Raw genomic sequence first — 25,995 nt, 5'->3', positions numbered from 1 at the left:
AGTCCCTGATAAGGAAGTTGAGGCATCAGTGGGAATTAAGAGGATGACATTAGGGACTTCCTAATGGCCCTAAAGTCACACCCCACAGGCAGCCATCCTCTGTCAATTCCTTTATGAGACATCATGGTGTGGGAGAAAAAGTTGGGTGAGATGAGGCTCAGGAGAAGCCCAGTCCTGGCCAAATAACTAAGTATGTGGCCTTGGGCAAATCGCCCCACGTCTCTGGGCCTTGCACTCTTTTCTGGAAAACAAAAGGGCTGACAAGACCAGAGTCTGAAACCCACTACATGCTGCACATAGTAGACATCATTAGAGGATCCCATTTTTCTCCTACTGAAATCTGGAGGCAACCTATAATTCTTCTAAACATATGGCTCCTGATAGACCTTACCAATCAATCAAAGTTGGTTCATGAGATCAAACCAATTTGCAACCCCAAAATTATTTGATTTCTAAAGTCCCCACAAACTAAAATGAAACGAAACCACTAAAACTGTGGTCACTGCTGGGCAGGGGAGTTGTTTGAAAAATAAAACTCAACCCTTGGCTAAAAGTGACTGGGAACATAAGAAAAACCTGGGAAGGGAACTCTGGAGAGGGTGAGGTCGAGTTCTGTGTGTGCTGTACTTGCCATCGCCAAGCTCACCTCTTACGTTTTCCAGTCTCTTATCTAGACCTGATCTAAAGCCCCAGTGTGTGTGTACAACTCCCCAGCGGTCCTTGCACCAGTGCCCACCATCCCGAATGCTTACCTCAGCAATGCTGATGGAGATGATGAACACAGGGGGCGGGAGGCAGTTAGCTCTTTCCAGGTATGTTCTTCGCATCGGTTCAGGAAGCATCCATTTTGAGACAATCCTGTGGACCTTTTTAGGCTTGAAGGGATCTTTACCTGCCCTGTACTCTCTCATTTTCTCCTCTTCCAGCATTTCTTTCATCTCTCTATCCCTATTCAGATTCACATCCTCTTCCATCTCCAAATTATGAGCAGCAGCCATTGTCCTGGGTCCACCCTCCACCTGAAAGGGACATGAATGTCAGGGAAAAACAGATGACCCTATAGTTTTTGGGCCATGGCTCTTTCCTGGGCTCTCTGGCACAACCATTGGTTTCCAATGCATTTCCTGTGTGTTAATAGAAGGCAGCTGAAGATCTGGTGCCCAAATACACATAATATCCATACCCTTGTCACCAGTGTGTAATGGTGAAAAAGTACTAGAGTCTCCCCAATTGAGGGAGAGGACTCCCCAGAAGTCATTTATGGATTCACCTACTGACACCACCCAAAGGATGGACTGGAACTTTGGGATGGCAACTCTACCTCATACACCAATTCCTTCCCCTCTGCCACTGACTCTCAAAGCAACCATTAGTGTAAGAAGTAGCTTTGCCACGAGGTGATGTATCTCAGAGCCCAAACCACGCTCACTGCATAACTGAACTCAGTTTTGTGCAGCTTAAGTAAATAATCTCCTTTCCCTTCTTAGTTTCATCTTGCTTCTGCTCCCAGGCCAAACACAGATCTCTAGTTTCTGATTCAGAATCAAAAATGATTTACTGAGCATTGACTATATATCAGGTACTATGCTAGGGGCCCCATTATAGGTTAAAAAATTCACTTCCCATTCCCCCCTCAAAAATGATCTAAACCCACATCTTCTCCTTCTAAATTATCAGTGTCCTTTCTAAAATGCCACCCTGCCCATTCTGTAGCACTTGGGAGTTAAGTAGACCCTTCCTTACTGGTTCTCCAGATACAACATTAGCACCCTCGCTAAAACACATCTTCCCAACAATTCTCTGACATCTGACACTCTTGGCTGAGTTCCTACTAATTTCCACATCCAGTATTCCCTTGAACTCAATCTTCAACATCCAAACACTCAAGGACTTATTCAACAGATATCTGTTGAACACCTACTCTGTATCAGGCCACCATCTCTATCCCAAAGTGTTTAAAATGTCATGCAGGAGGCTGAGGTCAATAAAAATTACACAAATAATTGTACAGTTACAGCTGTGCTAGGTGATACCAAGCAGATACATAGGTTACTGAGGCAGCATGTCTGTAACAGTGAGGCCTGCTCTACATACTCTTTCCTCTCCCTGTGTCATGGTGCTAGCTGTACTGTCCTTCTCCTTTTGGTTTAGTTCTGTTATATTTTACTTCCGGTTGAACTATTTAAATCTTTCAATCAAATGTTTTCAGGTCAAAAAAAGGGGTGGGGGAGGCTCAAATATATTAAGGAAAAAAAATAATGTTGCCAGATACTACATAGAGTACAATCCAATTTTTGTAAAAAGTAATATATTGTTACACAGGAAAACATCTGGAGAATTAACCATGATTATATCTGCATGATAGGATTTCACTAGATTTTTGCCCTCTATGCAGGAGTAGGTACAGATTTTGTGTACTCTGAAGCTTAAACAATTTGGGAGGGGGGTTTCTTTGGAAAAAATAATATAAAATTAAAATTACAAAATAAAAAAATTATAAATGTACACTGCTTTAGAAGGAGCCCATGCAAGTAGAATCTGAAGCTTAAGCTTTATTAGTTTCACAAGTAATCCAGCCAAAACAATCCTAAAAAAGAAAAACAAAGCAGGAGGTATCACACTCTCTGATTTCAAACTATATAAAAAGCCACAGTAATCAAAACAATATGGTACCGGCACAGAAACAGATAGACACATAGATCAATGGAACTGAATAGAGAGCCCAGAAATGAACTCATACTTATACAGGCAATTAATCTACAACAAAGGAGGCAAGAATATACAATGGGGAAAAGATGGCCTCACACCACATACAAAAATAAACTCAAAATGGATTAAAGACTAAAATGTAAGACCTGAAACCATAAAACTTCTAGAAGAAAACACAGGCAGTTTGCTATTTAACATCAGTCTTAGCAATATTTTTTTGGATATGTCTCCTCAGGCAAGGTAAACAAAAGCAAGAATAAACAAACGAGACTACATCAAACTAAAAAGCTTTTGCACAGCAAAGAAAACTATCAACAAAGGAAAAGGCCACCTACTGAATGGAAAAAGATGTTTTCAAATGATATATCCAACAAGGGGTTGATATCCAAAATATACGAAGAACTCATACAATTCAACATCAAAAAAACAAACAACCCGATTGAAACACGGCCATAGGGAGAGATTGGTTCAAGATGGTGGAGTAGAAGGACATGCTCTCACTCCCTCTGGTGAGAGCACCGGAATCAAAACCGACTGCTGAACAATCATCAACGGGAAGACACTGGAACTCACAAAAAAGATACCCCACATCCAAAGACAAAGGAGAAGCCACAGTGAGACAGTAGAAGGGGCACAATCACAATAAAATCAAATCCCATAACTGCTGGGTGGGTGACTCACAAACTGGAGAACACTTATACCACAGAAGTCCACCCACTGGAGTGAAGGTTCTGAGCCCCACATCAGGCTTCCCAACCTGGGGGTCCGGCAACGGGAGGAGAAACTCCTAGAGAATCAGACTTTGAAGGCTAGCGGGATTTGATTACAGGACTTTGACAGGACTGGGGGAAACAGAGACTCCACTCTTGGAGGGCACACACAAAGTAGTCTGCATATCGGGACCCAGGGGAAGGAGCAGTGACCCCATAGGAGACTGAACCAGACCTACCTGCTAGTGTTGGAGGGTCTCCTGCAGAGGCAGGGGGTGGCCGTGTCACACTGTGAGGACAAGGACACTGGCAGCAGAAGTTCTGGGAAGTACTCCTTGGCGTGAACCCTCCCAGAGTCTGCCATTAGCCCAACCAAAGAGCCTGGTACGATCCAGTGCTGGGTTGCCTCAGGCCAAACAACCAACAGGGAGGGAACCCAGCCCCACCCATCAGAAAACAAGCAGATTAAAGTTTTACTGAGTTCTGCCAACCAGAGCAACACCCAGCTATACCCACCACCAGTCCCTCCCATCAGGAAACTTACACAAGCCTCTTAGATAGCCTCATCCACCAGAGGGCAGACAGCAGAAGTGAGAAGAACTACAATCCTGAAGCCTGTGGAACAAAAACCACATTCACAGAAAGATAGACAAGATGAAAAGGCAAATGGCTATGTACCAGATGAAGGAACAAGATAAAACCCCAGAAAAACAACTAAATGAAGTGGAGATAGGCAACCTTCCAGAAAAAGAATTCAGAATAATGACAGTGAAGATGATCCAGGACCTCAGAAAAAGAATGAAGGCAAAGATCGAGAAGATGCAAGAAATGTTTAACAAAGACCTAGAAGAATTAAAGAACAAACACCTAGAAGAATTAAAGAACAAACAGAGATGAACAATACAATAACTGAAATGAAAAGTACAGGTTTCTGGTACCTGACTGTACTGCTGAACTGAATGAATAAGCATTTTCAGAACTCTAATGAAAAACTGATGAGCTCATAAAAGTGCTAACAAAAGATCAAGATGAAAAAAAAAAAATTAATTACATGGGACTGAGTGAACTGATGAGGATGAGTATAGTTTTTGTGACTTTCTGGTTGAATTTAAAAAAAGAAAAAATCCCACAAGAACTCAGAGGCAAAGAATATACAAATCAATTTTCACTGCAAAGTAAAGGAGCTGTTACAGTGGAGGATTACTGGACTGAATGTCAATATTATGACATAGTATGAGTGTGTTTCATGTTTGGTAATTGCAATCATTGTTGCTTTTGTTGTGGTCATCCATGTACAATGCTTGGTGTCAGTCTATTTATCTCTTGTAAAAAAAAAAAAAAAAAAACACCAAAAAAGAAAAAAAAAAAAAAAATCACTACCTGGCAGCACTCTTGTGAGGATTAAATGGGATCATATACATAAAGAGCTTAGTCCAGCGTGTGTAGGAGGTGCTCATTAAACAGTTATCATAATTGGTTTCTTTTCCTCACGTCCCTCCTGCTCTTCTTTCTTGTTCTCCTTCCCTCTTCTCTTCCTTCTCACTATTGTTACTGTTGTTTTTGTCATTATATTACTACTGTTAATGCCATATAGCAGCCTTGTTGAATAGGTACAGGGTTTGAAATTCTAGTTCCAGCTCTACCACTTCTTAGCCTTCTTGATTTTGCTGAACTAGGAGTCAGAGGATATATATTTCTGGGCTAAGTCTAATCACAATATCATCTTGCAACGGCAGGGATGCTATACTAGACTGAGACAAATAGCCCATTTTTTTCTCATTCATTAATTACTTTTGAATGCAACCAGCCAGCCTCTAATTCATATATCTCTAAATCTGTATCAGATGAATAGGACTCCCTTTTAGTCATGATTAACACGAGGAGCTTGCTGTCCGGTTGGTCGATTTAGTTGGGAATCTTGCCTATAAGTCACATCCTCCCTCCTATTCAAACAAGAAATCATGGTCATTTGTTTATCCAAACCACTGTTTCATTTCCAGTATTATAGGCCAAAGCAAGCAGACTCTCCAACATCAAATAGTCTCATGAACTCAAATGGTTTTCCTCCCTTGGAGACATATAGCAGTAACACCTCAGGACCATGGAATTGGATCATGGGGTAACTATGGCAGCCAGGAGATGTCTGTGATGCCTGGGTGTTTTCCCAAGCAGCCCATTATCATCTTCTGCCAGCTGCCATATTATAGCAGAAAGGATGAGAACTTGGGATGTGGGTGGATCTGTATTAGAATCTTATCTGTTTGATGGACAGAGAGTTTTCCTTATGTTTTGGTTTCTTCACTTTTAAAACGGGTTGGCAATACCTGAGTTGTTAGTTCTGAGAGTTAGAAATGCTTTATACAGAGTGTCTGACATGATATTTGCCACATGGCACTTGCTCAAAAAAAATCATACTTTCTATTATCGTTAGCTAAATAATTTGTTTTTCACAGTGGTACAAAGGTGGCACTTTTCTTCCAACCAGGTGTGGATAGTTCCAGCACCAGAATGTGAGTTGTGGGCTACCACTCTCTGCCAGACTCTAAGGCTCAGCATCAACTTCACTTCTCAGATCCTTGATGCAGCGTCTCTGCTTTCTCCTGCCCTGGAGAGCCCACTCTGTTGTTGATAGAATCAGAGGGTCTGCAGGGGTTCCCATCCAAGCAGATTGTCTGGCGTTGGCCTCTTTACCTCTCATTACCCAATTAACCATCTTGCAAAGTGTGAAGGGACACATTCCCACTCTCTGTTCATAGTATATGTGTTACCCAAGTATTATTGCATTTAGCAGCATACCTTGTGTATTGGGGTTCTCCAGAGAAACAGAACCAAGAGATTAAATAAATACATAAATAAATTTAAAAAAAAAAATACACTAGAGGGAATCAATAGCAGAATAACTGAGGCAGAAGAACGGATAAGTGACCTGGAAGACAGAATGGTGGAATTCACTGCTGTGAAACAGAATAAAGAAAAAAGAATGAAAAGAAATGAAGACAGCCTAAGAGACCTCTGGGACAACATTAAACTAAACAACATTTGCATTATAGGGGTCCCAGAAGGAGAAGAGAGAGAGAAAGGACCAAGAAAATATTTGAAGAGATTATAGTTGAAAACTTCCCTAACATGGGAAAGGAAATAGCCACCCAAGTCCAGGAAGTGCAGAGAGTCCTATACAGGATAAACCCAAGGAGAAACACGCCGAGACACATAGTAATCAAACTGGCAAAAACTAAAGACAAAGAAAACTTATTGAAAGCACCAAGGGAAAAACGACAAATAATATACAAGGGAACTCCCATAAGGTTAACAGCTGATTTCTCAGCAGAAACGCTACAAGCCAGAATGGAGTGGCATGACATATTTAAAGTGATGAAAGGGAAGAACCTACAACCAAGATTACTCTACCTGGCAAGGATCTCATTCAGATTCGATGGAGAAATCAAAAGCTTTACAGACAAGCTAAAGCTAAGAGAATTCAGCACCACCAAACCAGCTCTACAACAAATGCTAAAGGAACTTCTCTAAGTAGGAGACACAAGAGAAGAAAAGGACCTACAAAAACAAACCCAAAACAATTAAGAAAATGGTAATAGAAACATAGCATACATATCGATAATTACCTTAAACGTGAATGGATTAAATGCTCCAACCAAAAGACACAGGCTCACTGAATGGATACAAAAACAAGACCCATATATATGCTGCCTACAAGAGACCCACTTCACACCTAGGGACACATACAGACTGAAAATGAGGGGATGGAAAAAGATATTCCATGCAAATGGAAATCAAAAGAAAGCTGGAGTAGCTATACTCATGTCAGATAAAATGGACTTTAAAATAAAGAATGTTACAAGAGACAAGGAAGGACACTACGTAATGATCAAGGGATCAATCCAAGAAGAAGATATAACAATTATAAATATATATGCACCCAACATAGGAGCACCTCAATACATAAGGAAACTGCTAACAGCTATAAAAGAGGAAATTGACAGTAACACAGTAATAGTGGGGGACTTTAACACCTCACTTACACCAGTGGACAGATCATCCAAACAGAAAATTAATAAGGAAACACAAGCTTTAAATGACACAATAGACCAGATAGATTTAATTGATATTTATAGGACATTCCATCAAAAAACAGCAGATTACACTTTCTTCTCAAGTGCGCATGGAACATTCTCCAGGATAGATCACGTCTTGGGTCAAAAATCAAGCCTCAGTAAATTTAAGAAAATTGAAATCATATCAAGCATCTTTTCTGACCACAACAGTATGAGATTAGAAATCAATTACAGGGACAAAAAACGTAAAAAACACAAACACGTGGAGGCTAAACAATACGTTACTAAATAACCAAGAGATCACTGAAGAAATCAAAGAGGAAATCAAAAAGTACCTAGAGACAAATGACAATGAAAACACAACAAACCAAAACCTATGGGATGCAGCAAAAGCAGTTCTAAGAGGGAAGTTTACAGCAATACAAGCCTACCTCAAGAAATAAGAAAAATCTCAAATAAACAATCTAACCTTACACCTAAAGGAACTAGAGAAAGAAGAACAAACAAAACCCAAAGTTAGCAGAAGGAAAGAAATCATAAAGATCAGAGTAGAAAGAAATGAAATAGAAACAAAGAAAACAATAACAAAGATCAATAAAACTAAAAGCTGGTTCTTTGAGAAGATAAACAAAATTGATAAACCATTAGCCAAACTCATCAAGAAAAGGAGGGAGCGGACTCAAATCAATAAAATTAGAAATGAAAAAGGAGAAGTTACAACAGACACCGCAGAAATACAAAGCATCCTAAGAGACTACTACAAGCAACTCTATGCCACTAAAATGGACAACCTGGAAGAAATGGACAAATTCTTAGAAAGGTATAATCTTCCAAGACTGAACCAGGAAGCAATAGAAAATATGAACAGACCAATCACAAGTAATAAAATTGAAACTGTGATGAAAAAAATCTTCCAACAAACAAAAGTCCAAGAACATATGGCTTCACAGGCGAATTCTATCAAACATTTAGAGAAGACCTAACACCATCCTTCTCAAACTCTTCCAAAGAATTGCAGAGGAAGGAACACTCCCAAACTCATTCTACGAGGCCACCATCACCCTGATACCAAAACCAGACAAAGATACTACAAAAAAAGAAAATTACAGACCAATATCACTCCTGAATATAGATGCAAAAATCCTCAACAAAATACTAGCAAACAGAATCCAACAACACATTAAAAGGATCATACACCATGATCAAGTGGGATTTATCCCAGGGATGCAAGGATTCTTCAATATACACAAATCAAACAGTGTGATACACCATATTAACAAATTGAAGAAGAAAAACCATATGATCATCTCAATAGATGCAGAAAAAGCTTTTGACAAAATTCAACACCCATTTATGATAAAAACTCTCCAGAAAGTGGGCATAGAGGGAACCTACTTCAACATAATAAAGGCCATATACGACAAACCCACAGCAAACATCATTCTCAATGGTGAAAAACGGAAAGCATTTCCTCTAAGATCAGGAACAAGACAAGGATGTCCACTCTCACCACTATTATTCAACATAGTTTTGGAAGTCCTAGCCACGGCAATCAGAGAAGAAAAAGAAATAAAAGGAATCCAAATTGGAAAAGAAGAAGTAAAACTGTCACTGTTTGCAGATGACATGATACTATACATAGAGAATCCTAAAGATGCCACCAGAAAACTACTAGAGCTAATCAATGAATTTGGTAAAGTTGCAGGATACAAAATTAATGCACAGAAATCTCTCACATTCCTATACACTAATGATGAAAAATCTGAAAGAGAAATTAAGGAAACACTCCCATTTACCACTGCAACAAAAAGAATAAAATACCTAGGAATAAACCTACCTAGGGAGACAAAAGACCTGTATGCAGAAAACTATAAGACACTGATGAAAGAAATTAAAGATGATACCAACAGATGGAGAGATATACCATGTTCTTGGGTTAGAAGAATCAATATTGTGAAAATGACTATACTACCCAAAGCAATCTACAGATTCAATGCAATCCCTATCAAATTACCAATGGCATTTTTTACAGAACTAGAACAAAAAATCTTAAAATTTGTATGGAGACACAAAAGACCCCGAATAGCCAAAGCAGTCTTGAGGGAAAAAAATGGAGCTGGAGGAATCAGACTCCCTGACTTCAGACTATACTACAAAGCTACAGTAATCAAGACAATATAGTACTGGCACAAAAACAGAAATATAGATCAATGGAACAGGATAGAAAGCCCAGAGATAAACCCACGAACCTATGATCAACTAGTCTGTGACAAAGGAGGCAAGGATATACAATTGAGAAAAGACAATCTCTTCAGTACATGGTGCTGGGAAAGCTGGACAGCTACATGTAAAAGAATGAAATTAGAACACTCCCTAACACCATACACAAAAATAAACTCAAAATGGATTAGAGACCTAAATGTAAGACCAGACACTATAAAACTCTTAGAGGACAACATAGGAAGAACACTCTATGACATAAATCATAGCAAGATCCTTTTTGATCCACCTCCTAGAGAAATGGAAATATAAACAAATGGGACCTAATGAAAATTAAAAGCTTTTGCACAGCAAAGGAAACCATAAACAAGATGAAAAGACAACCCTCAGAATGGGAGAAAATATTTGCAAACAAATCAACGGACAAAGGATTAATCTCCAAAATATATAAACATCTCATGCAGCTCAATATTAAAAAAACAAAAACCCAATCCAAAAATGGGCAGAAGACCTAAATGGACATTTCTCCAAAGAAGACATACAGATGGCCAACAAACATATGAAAAGATGCTCAACATCACTAATCATTAGAGAAATGCAAATCAAAACTACAATGAGGTATCACCTCACACCAGTTAGAATGGGCATCATAAGAAAATCTACAAACAACAAATGCTGGAGAGGGTGTGGAGAAAAGGGAACCCTCTTGCACTATTGATGGGAATGTAAATTGATACAGCCACTATGGAGAACAGTATGGAGGTTCCTTAAAAAACTAAAAATAGAATTACCATATGACCCAGCAATCCCACTACTGGGCATATACCCAGAGAAAACCATAATTCAAAAAGACACATGCACCCCAATGTTCATTGCAGCACTATTTACAATAGCCAGGTCATGGAAGCAACTTAAATGCCCATCAACAGATGAATGGATAAAGAAGATGTGGTACATATATACAGTATTACTCAGCCATAAAAAGGAACGAAACTGGGTCATGTGTAGAGACGTGGATGAATCTAGAGACTGTCATACAGAGTGAAGTAAGTCAGAAAGAGACAAACAAATATCGTATATTAATGCATATATGTGGAACCTAGAAAAATGGTACAGATGAACCAGTTTGCAGTGCAGAAATTGAGACACAGATGTAGAGAACAAACGTATGGACACCAAGGGGGTAAAGCAGTGGGGGTGAGGTGGGGGTGTGATGAATTGGGAGATTGGGATTGACATATATACACTAATATGTATAAAATGGTTAACTAATAAGAACCTGCTGTATAAAAAAATAAATAAAATAAAATTCAAAAATTAAAAAAAAAAAAAGAAAGAAAGAAAAACGGCCAGAGGGCCTGAATAGACATTTTTCCAAAGAAGACATACAGATGGTCAACAGGCACATGAAAAGATGCTCAACATCACTAATCATCAGGGAAAGTCAATCAAAACCATAATGAGGGAATTTCCTGGCAGTCCAGTGGTTAGGACTCCACATTTTCACTGACATGGCCGAGGGTTCAATCCCTGGTCTGGGAACTAAGATCCCACAAGCTGTGAGGCGCAGGCCCCCCCCACCAAAAAAAAACACAATTGCGAATCACTTCACACCTTTCAGAATGGCTGTTATCAAAAAGTCAACATAACAAGTGTTGGCCAGAATGTGGAGAAAAGAGAACCCTCATGCACTGTTGGTAGAAATGTAAATTGGTGCAGCCACTATGGAAAACAGTATGGAGGTTCCTCAAAAAATTAAAAATAGAACTACCATATGACCCAGCAATTCCACTTCTGGGCATTTATCCAAAGAGAACGAAAACACTAGAAAAGATATATGCCCCCCTATGTTCATTGCAGCATCATATACAACAGCCAAGATATGGAAGCAACCTCAGTGCCCAGCAGTAGATGAATGGATAAAGAAGATGTGGGGTGTGTGTGTGCATACACACACACACAGGAATATTTGTCAGCCATGAAAAAGAATGAAGTCTTGCCATTTGCAGCAACATGGATGGACCTAGAGGGTATTATGCTAAAAGAAATGAATCAGACAGAGAAAGACAAATACTGTATGATTTCACTTATATGTGTAATCTAAAAGTCAAAACAGGGACTTCCCTGGTGGTCCAGTGGGTAAGACTCCAAGCTCCCAATGCAGCGGACCCGGGTTCAATCCCTGGTTGGGGAACTAGATCCCACATGCATGCCACAGCTAAGAGTCCACATGCCACAACTAAAGATCCCTCATGCCGCAACTAAGACCCGGCGCAAGCAAAATAAATAAATAATAAATAAAAAGTAAAAAGTAAAATAAAAAACAAAACAAATGAACAAACACAACCAAACAGAAACAGAGTCATAGATACAGAGAACAAACAGGTGGTTGCCAGAGGGGTGGTGGTGGGAGGAGGTGAGAAAAATGTGGGAGATTAAGAGGTACAAACTTTCAGTTACAAAATAAATGTCACAGATATGAAATGTACAGTGTGGGGAATACAGTCAATAATTATGTGATAGCTTTGTATGGTGACAGATGACAACTAGACTTTTTATGGTGATCATTTTTAAATGTACAGAAATAACGAATCACTGTGTTGTATACCAGGAACTAACAGTGTTGTAGGTCAATTATGCTTCGAAAACAAAGTCATACAAAAAGAGATCAGATTTGTGGCTACCAAAGGGGTGGGTGGGAGGGGGAATTAGATGAAGGTAGTCAAAGGGTACAAACTCCTAGTTATAAGATAACTAAGTATGAGGAATGTAATGTACAACATGATAAAGATAATGAACACTGCTGTACGTTATAAATGAAAGTTGTTAAGACAGTAAATCCCAAGAGTTATCATCACAAGGAAAAAACTTTTTTTCTATTTCTTTAATGTTGTGTCTATATGAGATGACAGATGTTCACTAAACCTACTGCAGTAATCATTTCGTGATGTATGTAAGTCAAATCATTATGCTGTACACCTTAAACTTAAAAAAAATAAGATAGAATAAAAACAAAGTCATATCTATGAGACCTTTGCTGGACCCTAAAGTCTCAAGCACTGTACTATTTCTTCCCTCCCCTCGTGGCCTAGTGTCTTGAAGGAGGAGTTTGTATCCACTAAACATCTTATCATCTGCATCCCCCATTGAAACTGCTCTGCTGAGTTATGCCCTTAAAACAAGTCCGCTTCAGTCGTGATGTGAGTCCTAAGGAAGTGTGCAGAGCACCCCAGTCTCTTCAAAGCACATCCTCATGCAAATTCTCACGTACTCCTCTGAACAATTCGGGAAGAAAGAAGACAAGCAGTATCTTCCCAATTCTCATCTTCACCCTTCCTAACAGAGCTTCCTGTTGCAATCCCTTCATCCCTGCCTTTCATCCCAACCATATTCCATCGCCTGGCTTCCTTCTCCCACTCCCCAGCCACAGGCCACAGAGGATCCTCTGCACACTTCAACGACTCTGTCATCCTGCAACTGGACTTCTCTAACGTGGTGGAGAAAGACACAGTGTCAGGGTCACTAGAGGTCAGGTACACAGGCTAGACAGACCTGGAAAGTGGTCATGTCTTATTTTTATGGGCAACCCCAGACAACAGCCCTGGACCTGGGACCATGAGCCATAGAATGGGGGTTGCCAGGGGCTGGGGGATGGGGGGAATGGGGAGCTATATGTTTAATTGGTACTATACAGAGTTTCAGTTTGGGAAGATGAAAAAGTTCTGGAGATGGATGATGGTGATGGTTGTACAACAGTGTAAATGCAGTGAATGCCATGAACTGTACACTTAAAGACGGTAAAAATGGTAAATTTTATGTCATGTATATTTTACCACACACACAAACACACACAAACTAAACAATAATATTAAATTTTCAAGGTCACTGTGAAGACTAGATAGACTATACTGTTTGTCACCAGCATGGGCTTAATCAACGGTATCCAATGCTACTGATATTTTCAGCTTAGTCCAGTGTATCTAAACTTCCTAAATGGCCCAAAATGAAGTTTTTCACTGGAATTTTTTTTAAAGTCATGAGCCATAGAGCCAGATGACTGGGATTAAAACACAGCTCTACAACCTATCAGCTGTAAAGTAACCTTAAGTAAGTCACTTAAATTCTCTGAGCCTCAAATTACATTTTTTAAGAATTGTGGTAAAATAAACATAAAATTAACCATTTAAAAGTGTACAATCCGGTAGCATTAAATACATTTGCAGTATTGTGCAACCATCACGACTATGTAGTTCCAGAACTTTTTCATCACCCCAGACAAAACCCCCATACCTATTAAGCAGTCACTCCCCATTGCCCCCTCCCTCCAGCCCCTGGCACCCACTAATTTGCTTTCTGTCTCTATGGATTTACCTATTTTAGATATTTCATGTAAATGGAATCATAAAATATGTGGCCTTTTGAGTCTGGCTTCTTTTACTTAGAAAAGTCTTCAAGGTTCATCTGTGTTGTAGCATGTATCAGTACATCATTCCTTTTTATGGCTGAATAATATTGCATTGTATAGATAGATATACAAACAAAACCATATTGTTTATCCATTCATCTGTTGAAGGGCATTTGGATTGTTTCCACCTTTTGGCTACTGTGAATAGAGCTGCTATGAACATTCCCATACAAGTTTTTATTTGAATACCTGTTTTCAATTCTTTTGAGTATATACCTAAGAGTGGAATCGCTGGGTCATATGGTAATTCTATGTTTAATTTATTGGAAAATCTTCAGATCCCATTTCAAAGTCGGGATCATGATAGCACTTACCTCATAGCATTATGGGGAAAATTATTTGAGACAATGCATGTAAAGCACTTAGAACAGTTTCTGGCACATAGTGAACGCTCCACAATTATTAGTTATTACTGGCTATGGATGGATGGATGAGTGGGTATGTGGATGGATGGATGGACAGATGGAAGGGATCGGGCTGAGTCTGGGGTCTGTTTTCACGGTGCAAGTTACTAGGAATCAGGTCACAATTCATTTTCAAATGTATTCCATTAGGCAAGGTCCCACATTACAATAGGTTATATCCAATAAATTTAGGGAAGAAGAGAATTCCCCTTTTATTTATTTTTCCCCAGTAACTTTGCTGAAAATAAAGGCTTCTTACCTCCCACTTACCCAGCCTCCCAGGGTCAGACATTAAGTCTGTAGAGATAACTGTTTTATTAATTTTCCTTGCATATTGATGATTATTTATAGTTTCTTTCATGTCTCATAAATGGCAAAACGAGTATGGATTTAAGATCAGCAGCTCTTAAACACAAATATTAAGGCATTTTAAAAAATAAGTTCAATTAGGAGTGATTAACATTGTGTTAATAAGCCCTATTGTAAATTTAAATATCATACATGATCATTTCATGAGGAAAGTTCCACATTGTGAATAACACAACTTTATCTCTATAAAAGGAGCTAGAAAAACAAGGATTACATTTCCCCGCAATTTTTCTCTTTTTTCCAGATTTCAAAATTTCCAGAAATGTTACGACTTCAAGCCCATCATTTTAGATATTTTAGTGAAATATGTTTCCTGTGCTGCAAAGGTATATGACCCATTCAGTTTAGCTAAGACTCACTGTGTGTCTGCTTTCTTCCTTGGCACGTGCAGTAAAGGGATCTGACATCTAGACCTACCTACTGTGGATTCCAGAAATAGATGAACATGTTGGTAGTGATGGTGGCATTTTGATTTGACCTCTCTTCTCGGTCAGACACTGTCACGCTCTGACTTCCGTACCTGTCTGCGTGCCTGTTCCTTGAGGACAGAGGCCTCTCTCTGGTTCATCTCATCTCCAGCATCTAGCGCTTGATGTTCACAGGCGCTGCTTCTAGTCTGACATTCCCCATCCCTGCCATTCCTGTTTATCTTCTGCATCCACACCTGAGTTTCTGAGCACAATTCACCACATTGGAAACATTACTGACCAGACTGGCAACAATGAAAAAGACTGATTCATACTTACAAGGCTGTGTGGAAATGGGTGCAGTTTATGAGGTGTAAATTGATGCAGCCTTTTCACAAGGCAATTGGGCAGTATCTATAAAATATGAAACGCATATACCTTTCAACAGAACCTTTCTACTTCTAGAAATCTATGCTACAAATGTATTTGAGCGAGTACTCAAGGCTATCTTTCAAAGATGTCCAGTGCAGAACTATTCACAGTAGTGAAAAATTACAAAGAACCTGAATGTCCTTTAATCGGGTTGTATTTTCTGATAGTTCTACTTCTTAGGTAGTTCATCCTTACACTGTGCTGAAATCTGCTCACCAGCCCTTCTGCTCCTGGGTAAAAGGTTTCCCTCTCTAGGGCCTCACAAAGCAAGTCTAATCTAAGATCATGTCATTAATTGTGTAGGTGTGGCCTGTATACTCCATGGGTTCTATAGGTCATAGTTGGGATAGAATATCTGAATTTTCTAGATTACCAGAATTTTCAGAGGCTCAGTTTGACAGCACAAGAGCCTCAAAACAAGCCAGCAATGATTACAACACATTATAGTCTCACAGAGATATAAAAACATTCACAGCTATCAAATTATTTACTTGGTCACTCTCATCACAGTGTTACTCATTGAGTGAAATTGTTTACTACACTGACTGTGCTTTCTTACTCATTAAGCAAAGATCATGCAGGTTTCTTGAGCTTTCTTTAATGTTGACTTGATATTATGCCTCACCTCCTACCTCTTATCTGCAGCAAGTGGCTGCCAACTCTTTGTTGAAATACACACGCACACACACACACACATTCAGATCAAATGTGGGTGGCACTGCCGTGAAATGTTCTCATCCTACCCTTAGGGAACAACTGGGGATAGATTGTTAAAAAGAATGTTGGAAGAGTAGAAAAGACTCATAGCCTTCTGGTTAAAAATGGAGACGTTCAAGAACCAAAGACCTTCCCTTCAAGTTAGCAATTATTCCTAAGAAGAGGAAAAGTGGAAAGAACTTTCCTACTTCCTGACCTTACCTGGTATAAGCACTGCTCGTGTTACAAGTCATGGAGCCAGTGTGTTGGCCAAGGATTGGAAAGAGCAGGCTGCGCTCATTTATCCAGAACAATCATCTGCCCTTAAAAAAAAAAAAATCTGTAGAAAAAGAGATTTCCATAAGAAGATTTAGGACTCCCCTGGCAGTCCAGTGGTTAAGACTCTGCGCTTCCACCACAGGGGGCGTGGGTTCGGTCCCTGGTGGGGGAACTAAGATCCCGCATGCCACATAGTGTGGCCAAAAAAAAAGATTTACCCAGGAGACTCGACATTGAAAAGGGATTTTTCCAAAGACCTTTTAGGTGACCTCATTCACTACATACTGATATGGACAGAGTAAAGGGACAAAGTAGCTAATTAGTTATTTCCACCAGAGGATTGTAAGTAAAGAAAAAATTATGGGAGACCCCTGTAAGTTAATGATCACTCAAGAAAGCAGGTTTGCTTAACCATAAAACCAAGCAGGCTTGCTTAGCAGCAAAACCATGCTACAGAAGCATGAGACATGCCCCAAAACAATAACACAATGGTGGCATGAGACCCACATCCTGTCCAGTGAGCTCAGTAAGTTAACGACCCTTAGGACATGCTCTCTGCACACATAAAAAAAACAATAATTTATGGAAAGGTGACATTTCAAAGTGAAAGACCCTCATTGTACTGAGACCTGAAATAATTTTTCCATAGTGCCATGACAGTCCCGGCTTGACCACGTAGGGACAAGAAAACTCCCCGCCCCAACATAGAGGAGGAGCTGATGATGGAAGCGTGACGTCTACTCAAGAATGAGGAAGGTGGTCTTTTCCCCCTCCCCCCTTTTCCTTTGATTATAAAACTGTAGCTCACTAAGTTCTTCCGGCACGGCACCTTCTCACCCACCCGATTGTAAGCATCACAAGCGTCCTATTCTAATAAATCACTTCTTATCTATCACTTTGCCTCTCGCTGAATTCTTAATGCACTGAGACATAAAGGACTGGAGGTCCTCAGAGCCCCCCGAAATGCCACCTAGCAGTTTCAATACCACATAGTGTCTCCCAAAATTGTTATAAATTATAGCCAGAAAATTTTAAGTCAATGACTTCCATAACCGAGCAGGACCCTATGGGGTCTTCCCGGGACAGACCTCTCCCTCATATCCTCTGCTTTAGCTCCTCTCTGAAGTACCTGGATAATAGTATCTGATGCACATTTCCTGAGTTGTTTTGCAGATGCTAAAACACCCACCAAATGGAAGACGTTAACTACCTGATGATCGTGACCACATAGTCCCCAGGCCTACTGGAGCCTAAGGATTGATAATGTTAACTCCTGTGATACCACCCTGTTACCTCACCATCAGAGAATTGTGCACCGGCTGATCACATACCTTGGGTCACCCCTCCCTCACCTTGCCTTTAAAAACTGCTTTGCTGAAACTCATCGGGGAATTCAGGTGTTGTGAGCACTTGCTGCCCTGGACTCCTTGCTTGGTGCCCTGCAGTAAACACTGCACTTTCCTTCACCAAAACCTGGTGTCAGTAGATTGACTTTAGCGTGTAGGCGAGTCAACCAGGTTTGGTTCTATAACACTTCCACTGTATTCTTTTGATAACACATGTAATGGTCATTTGTCAGTTTTCTCGGCGAATTCCTCATCTCATGAATCTGGGTGGGCAGCAGGGACCACTTCCCAGTACAAAAGCTAAAAATGCTCAGTACTCACTTTTCCAGGTCCTTAGGCAGCTAGAGCTCAGGTATGTGACCTAGGCTTGAACAATCAGCTGCATTTGCTTAGAATTTTGGGGACTGGAGCTGGGGATGGGGAAGATTCTTACAGCAGTGCACTTTAAAGTGGTGGCAGCAGTGTCTGGTGTCCATCCAGCCTTGCCATTGAAGTCAGTGTGGCACCCAGAATCCAATGCCAGCTGTGTCTTTGATGCAGGCTGAAGCAACGAGCATGCAGCAGCGACAAGGGGGCTGTCTTTGCCTACCTGGCTCTGTGATTTTGATGTACTTGTAGGTGCCTGGTGTCCGTGTGTTTCTGCTTATTTCCCAAACTTTGCTTCCTTCCAGTGATTTTGTGATCTACCATGATATTGTGATATACTAAGAAATACATATTCGGTCTTCATCCCCAGTTCCAGGCACTGATCTCCTAAAACCCTTGGAATTTCCTGAGTGATAGGGGTGAGAGGAGTATCTTTTGTTATTCATAGTAAGTTTTTTTCAACTGTACTTGAGTTTATGCTAATGAAGTGATTCTTAGAGGGTGGGACCTGGTTGCCAGAGGAAACAACCATGTGATTAGAGGGTTGGAACTTTCAGTCCCCACCTGTGGGATGGGGAAAAGGGCTCGAGATTGAGTTTAATGACCAGTGGTCAATAATTTAATCAATCATCCCTATGTGATGGAACCTCCATAAAAATCCTAAACAAATGGGTTTGGAGAGCTTCCAGGTTGGAGAACAGATCAAGGTGCTGGGAGGGTGATGCACCCAGAGAGGGTGCGGAAGCTTTGCATCCCTTCCCCTTGCCCTATGCACCTCTTCCATTTGGCTGCTCCTGCGTTGTAATCTTTATATTAAACTGATAATAGTAGGTAATGCCCTCTCCTGAGTTCTGTGAGCTATTCTGGCAAATTATAGAACACAAGAGGAGGGGAGGTCACAGAAACCCCGAATTTATAGCCATTTGGTCAGAAGCACCGGAAGCCCAGGCTTGCAGTTGGCATCTGAAGTAGGGAGCAGTCTTGTGGGACTGAGCCCTTAATCTGTGGGGTAGCCAGTGTCAGAATTGCATGGTGTGGAAAACCCACACATTTGGTGCCAGAAGTGTGAGTACGATGAGCGAAATAGATTTTTTAAATTTTACTACCCAATGGGCATTCAGTAAAATTCATTTACTGGTGTAATCAGCCAGAATCAGAATCAGAATCCCTTGCAACCAAGAACCTAACTACTACACCTGAATAGCCAAGAAACTCTTCTAAACTCTATCTGGGGTCTTCCTGTTGCAAGCTAAACTCATTTCTTGTTCTGTGTCTGGGAGACACAGTGTAAGGACAGCACAGAACTAGGGGATCTGTTTTTCGGTCTCACTCTGCCACTTCCGGGCTGTGTGACCTGGAGCAAGTCCCTTCCCAGCTCTTAGCCGCAGTCCTCTCACCTGCACAGGGAACACTGGGGACTAGACCAGCAGTTCCCCACACTGGCTATGCCTTAGAATCCCCTCAGGCATTTGTTTTTCAACATTTGCTTTTATACAGATTCCTGGGCCCCAGTCCTGAAGAAACTAATTTAATAGATTTAGTAAATTTCTGACACTTATACCAGTGAAGTGGAGGCCTCAGCACCTTTGAGAACCACAGACAAGGCTCTCCAAGGTCCACTCCATCTCACAATCTCTGTGATCTTCCAACGGAAGGCAGACAACAGTTTTATTGCTGTATTCCTCATGCCCAGAAAGTTCCTGGTGCACAGGTGTTCAGAAAATACTTGTATCTGAGTAAAAGGCAAACAAACTCTCTGCAACTTTTATGTAAATCTAAAATTGTTCCAAAATATGAAGTTTATTTAAAAGAATACTGGGACGAAGAAGGGAAGGAGAGAGGAATTCCATGTACACCACATTAACTAAGAGTTTTGTGTTACTTTATATTGAAAAGCACCTCCCCTCACACTTTTCCTCTGCACACGCCCTCCCCCCTCCATCATCATTCTGCCATCACTGAGCTGTCAGAGGAGACCTGCAGAGCCACCATGCCGTAGGGGTTACAAAAGGGACTGTCACCTGTCTTTGAGAAGCACCAGTCCTTGTGCTTGGCACTGTGAAGACCTGAGTTCTACTTCGCTCAATATCCTACAGAATTATTGTAAGAATCAAATGAAAGAGTTGCCATAATAGTGAGCACCTACTGTGTGCCAGGTTCTGTGCTAAACACTTTACGAGCACTCTCTTCATTGCTGCTTACAACAACCTTGTAAGCTTACAACATCCCCATTTTATGGATAAGGAAACTCAGGCTTCCAGAGTAACTTGCTCAAGGTCATACAGCTAGTGAGGAGAAGGCTAGGACAGGAGTCTTTGAAGGTGTCTGTCTCCAAAGACCCCGTGTGTTGCTCTGCCCTGTGATCTCTAGGTAACAAGTGTTCAAGAAGTGTGCATATTTATTCTGATTATTTTCATCCCATCCTTCCCTCTTCCCTAACCTCCCTCTTCTTCTTCCAGCTCCCCAAACAGGCCCAGACTAGACCCTGAGAGTTCCCAGATGGGAGCTACAGAAGAACTGGCAGGCAGGGCTGGGAATCCCCACCACTCCCATTACTGCCACAGGGAATCAAGATGGAGACAGGCATCCAGGAAAGGAAAAGGATTTGATTCTCTGAGAACCTGAGGACTAAGTCAGGCTCACCTTCCCTTCTTCACCTCACTCAGGAGAGCGCTGCCAAGGGCACCAATCTTAGGACAACTCCTCTTTGGCAGAAGAGGCTTTCGATCATTCACTTGTGCTGTTTCCCAGCTGCATTCAAACAAGTAGGTTTCAAACATCTGAATTGTGTTTTTTTTAAACAGCTGGCCCACCCACTCATTGGTACCAGGGACGCCCTTGCAGAGGCCGAGTCCAGCCTTGATGTGGCCAGGGTGCCCAGGAGGCTGGGCGACAGACTAGGCTGGGTGTACCCAATTGCTGCCCAGCTGGGCCTAATGGGGAGACTTTTGGTGGTGTTGCTAGGCAACCTGGTAATTGGAGAAGCCACATTGGCCTCGGGGCCACAGAAACTAACAGCCTCCTTCATCACACTGCAAACCATTATTATGCCCCATCCCAGAGGCCTGCAGCAATCACTCTGTGGTTATAGCCTGAAAGAGTGCTTTTTTAGCTCCAGAAATTAAGAACCAGCTTTTCAAATTTATGGGTTTGTGGTTGTGGTTGTTTTCTTTTTGCTACATCTCTGAGGATACACCTGAAACAAATAGGCAAAGGATTTTAAAACAAAAAAAGAAAAAAATGCCTTTGCAAACCGCCTTTTCCAAAAGTTTTCCTTCTGAAGCAAAGCACACTTGCCCTCAATTGTGAGGGCAGCTAAGGTAGGGAATCCCACAGCTGTGGCTGCGGTTCCGCGGGTGGGGGCACCAGGACCTTGGTCACGTACAAGACCTCTCAGTGGAATAACTTCTTTGTGTCTCTCCCATTCAAAGACAATCACGATACCTCCCCTTCCCAATCCACAGAACCACTTTCACTTGTGGGGACTTGTTTGTTGGTTTGTTTGTTTTTTGTTTTTGTTTGTTTTTTTAATTTTCGGCCATGCCATGCAGCTTGCAGGATCTTAGTTCCCCAACCAGGGATCGAACTTGGGCCTACGGCAGTGAAAGTGCTGAGTCCTAACCACTGGACTACCAGGGAATTCCCATCACTTGTTTGTTTGTTTGTTTTTTAAGATTTTTCTTTTTGATGTGCACCATTTTTAAAGTCTTTATCGAATTTGTTACAATATTGCTTCTGTTTTATGTTTTGGTTTTTTGGCCACGAGGCATGTGGGATCCTAGCTCCCCGACCAGGGATCGAACCCGTACCCCCTGCATTGGAAAGTGAAGTCTTAACCACTGGACCGCCAGGGAAGTCCCACTTATGTTATTTTGATGAAGCCTCCCAGCTGCCTTGTGAAGAAGACACCATTTTTATTCCCATTTTACAGATGAACGACTAAGGCAAAAAGAGGCACCCATGATTGCACACCTAGTCACAGCAAAGCCAGAGCAAAATCCCATTCTTCTGAGGCTAGATCCTGAGCTGCTCTACTATACCCCACTGCCACCCCACAGAGCTATTTAAGATATTACATATATTTGTGTACTCTATTATAATACGAATAATAGTAATAATAATACGTACTGGTGTAGAGACAAAAACTTCATCTTGTATCTCATGCTATCCTCAACACATCATCCTTATTGATTGTGGTCAGGCTTTCAGAGCTGCCTCATGTACACTAAGGAATAGAGTCTGGAAGAATTCCCAAAGACAGACACACTATTTAACTAGGTTAATGACCTAGCCCACCAGAGCACGGCGCTCTGCAACAATCCTCCTTAATTCAAGGAGTTGGCTCTGTTTGATAACATTATGATACTATTTCACTCCCTTAAGTAAGGAGGCAGAATCATTGCTTTCATTAGATATTTCCAGGTATTTTTCAAAAAAGCTTTCACTGCCTCATCTACAATGTTTCTTAAATAACAGTCCATTGATAATGACCAACTGTGCTGATCTGCACAGGACTAGGGATTTCTTGGGATATGGGACTTAGGGTGCTAAAATCAGGATAGTCCTGGGCACACCAAGGACAGCTGGTCACCACCTACCTCAGAATCATCTGGAGAAGTCAGGTGAAGATGGCTGGTTCTAATCCTAGGGCAGTAGTTCTTAACCCTGGATACACATCAGAATTGTCTGAGGAGACTGTAAAACAGTGTTGATGTCTGAGCTCACCCCGATCAGTGGAATTAGGGCCTCTGGAGCTAGGGCCTGGGCACTGGGATTTTTTAATGTGCAGCCAAGACTCAAACCCCCTGCCCTAGAGATTTGGATTCTGGGCTGGGGTCTTGCCCAGGAATCTGCCTGTCTCTTTAACAGCTTCCCAGGGGATTCTCATATACACTATGGTTTGATAACCAATGAATTCTTATGTGATGTGTGACTTCATTGGACAACATACCCTGAATGCCTTGTATATGTTAGGCTCTGGAAACACAAAGAAAAAAACAAAAACAAAACCACTTCCTGTTCCCCAGGCCCTCCCTATCCAGTGGGGAATAAAGACTATAAATTGTTCCAACACAGTATACAGTAGTCCCCCCTTATCCACAGAGATACATTCCAAGTCCCTCAGTGGATGCCTGAAACTGTGGATAGCACCAAATCCTAGACATACAATGTTTTTTTTCCTATAGGTACATACCTATGATAAAGTTTAATTTATAAATTAGACATTAACAATAATAACTAATAATAAAATAGAATAATTAAAACAATATACTGTAATAAATTTATGTGAATGCAGTCTCTCTCCAAATACCTTATTGTACAAATTTAATGCCTTTTCCACCTTAATTAAGCACTTATCACGCTCTGTGGCTGTAACTTTTGCAGTTTGAGGTGAGACAGCAAAACTAGCACCAAGTTCTTTTTCCTTCTTCACAATTTCGCAGACAGAAGATTCATTTTTACCATAGATCTTAGCAACCTCAGCATACGATTTTTTTTCTTTCCTTATTTACTTTTTTGGCCACTCCACACAGCTTGTGGGACCTTAGCTCCCCTACCAGGGATTGAACTCGTGCCCCTGCAATGGAAGCACAGAGTCCTAACCACTGGACTGCCAAGGAAGTCCCCATTTTTCTTTCCTTATTAAGTCGAGAACTTTCACCTTTTCACTTAAAGGAAGCACTTCATGGCTTCTCTGTGGCAGATCCAAATTGCCAGCATTACTACTCTTGTGCTTTGGGGCCATTACTAAGTAAAATAAGGGTGACTTCAGCATAAGTGCTGCGATACCTCAACTGATAACCAAGACTGCTACTAGGTGAACGGGCAGGATACACTGGACAAAGAGATGATTCACGTCCCGGGCCAGATGGAGCAGGACAGCTTGAGATTTCATCAAGCTATTCAGAACAATGCACAATTTAAAACTTATGAATTGTTCATTTCTGGAATTTTCCATTTAATATTTTCAAACCAAGGTTACCTCAGGTAAGTGAAACCAGGGGAAAGCAAAACCGCAGGTGAGAGGGCGAGACTACTAAACTGTGGTTTAGATTTAAAAGCGGGTCAACATCATCAGGGTAGTTGTGGTTATTCAGTTTCCAGAAGCCCAGTGTGGCAGATTAGAGACGGAGTATATTACTTGCCATTCCTCCACTAAAAGGTGGGTTTGTTTCCCCACTTTGAATCTGGGCCAGTCCTGTGACTGGTTTTGACTGATAATGCGCAGCAGAAGTAGTGCTGGGTACCTCCCAAGGCCAGGCCTGAAGAGATCTGCAGTCCCACTTCTGTTCTTCTTAGAATGCTCCCCCTTTGAAGACTGACACCATACAAGAAGGTCAACCTACACTGAGGCCACCATGCCATGAGGAAGCCCAAGCTACTCACACGGAAAGAGAGATCACATAGAAGAGCACCAAGGTGCCAGACCTATGAGTGAAGTCTTCTTGGACCTTCCAGCCCAGCTCAGCCACCAACAGAATACAGCCAAGGGAATGACCCCAGCTGACACCACATGCAGCAGAACTGCTCAGCTGAACTCAAATTCCAGACCCGCAGAATCATGACAAAATCAAATGGTTGTTGTTGGAAGCTACTACGTTTCATGGTGATTTGTTATACAGCAATAGCTACCAGCACTCCTCAGGAGAACTAGAAGACGACATGACATCCCAGACCATTCTGCCTTCCCAATAACACTGTTCATCTTCATACCCCTCAGCAGAGTAGACTGCAGGTGTCTCACCTGCCAGAGCCTCCCATTTAGTCTCCATCTCTGCTTCCGCTCCTGCCCCCCTTCCAAAACAAAACCAAACCATAAATCAGAGTACATCAACTCTCTGCTTAAAAATCCTTCAGCGGTGTCCCATTGTCTTCAAGATAAATACAGGATCCTTACTATGGCTGATAAATGCTGCGTGACCTAGCTCCTGCCTTCTTTGTAGCCTTCTACCACTCCCCCAACATCTCTGTGCTGCAGCCACTGGGCGTCTTCCTGTCTCAGGCACACACCAAGCTCTCTCCTGCCTCAAGGCTAGCTCCTTTTCGGGCCTCTCTGAAGTGGCAGGCCAACCTCCGCCCACCCCACATTCGCTATCATATCCCCCTGCTAACTCACTTCTAGTACTTACCACTATCTAAAAATATCTGGTTTGTTTATTTGTTGTCTGTAAGCTCCAGGAAGGTAGGAAATGTTTCTTTTTTTTACTCCATCTAAAGGTGCTTACTAAGTGTTTGCTGAATAAACCATCAAGTAAATGGAAGAAGGAACGAAGGAGGAAGTTTGGGGTCATAGAAAGAGCACTACAATTACCGCACTCAGAAAACCCTGGTTCTTGCTCCGGTTCTGCCCCCTGCTTACCTCCAGGCAAGCCACTTCACCTCACCTGATCAGGATCCCCACCATGATGTGCCTGGCTGGTGATGCTATTTATGCCATACACCTGTAGTCTTCATGTTTTTTGCTCATGAATCCCCATAAGAATTTTGGACAAGCTATGTTACTCTCATACATTTTTAA

General features: G+C 41.4%; 1 protein-coding gene across 1 annotated transcript in view; it reads right to left on the bottom strand.

Moving 5' to 3' along the window:
* Positions 1-25,995, bottom strand: part of RHBDL2 (rhomboid like 2) — a 56,077-nt gene that overhangs the window by 27,268 nt on the left and 2,814 nt on the right. The window contains exon 2 of the mRNA XM_061186756.1: positions 753-1,019. Coding sequence (XP_061042739.1) covers positions 753-998 — 246 coding nt within the window. The 5' untranslated portion in view covers positions 999-1,019. The remainder of the gene's footprint in view (positions 1-752; positions 1,020-25,995) is intronic.

This window comes from Eubalaena glacialis, chromosome 3 (genome assembly GCF_028564815.1).
Source record: "Eubalaena glacialis isolate mEubGla1 chromosome 3, mEubGla1.1.hap2.+ XY, whole genome shotgun sequence".
In the NCBI taxonomy this organism is placed as follows: Eukaryota; Metazoa; Chordata; class Mammalia; order Artiodactyla; family Balaenidae; genus Eubalaena; species Eubalaena glacialis.
This window is presented reverse-complemented; position numbering and strand designations above follow the sequence as displayed.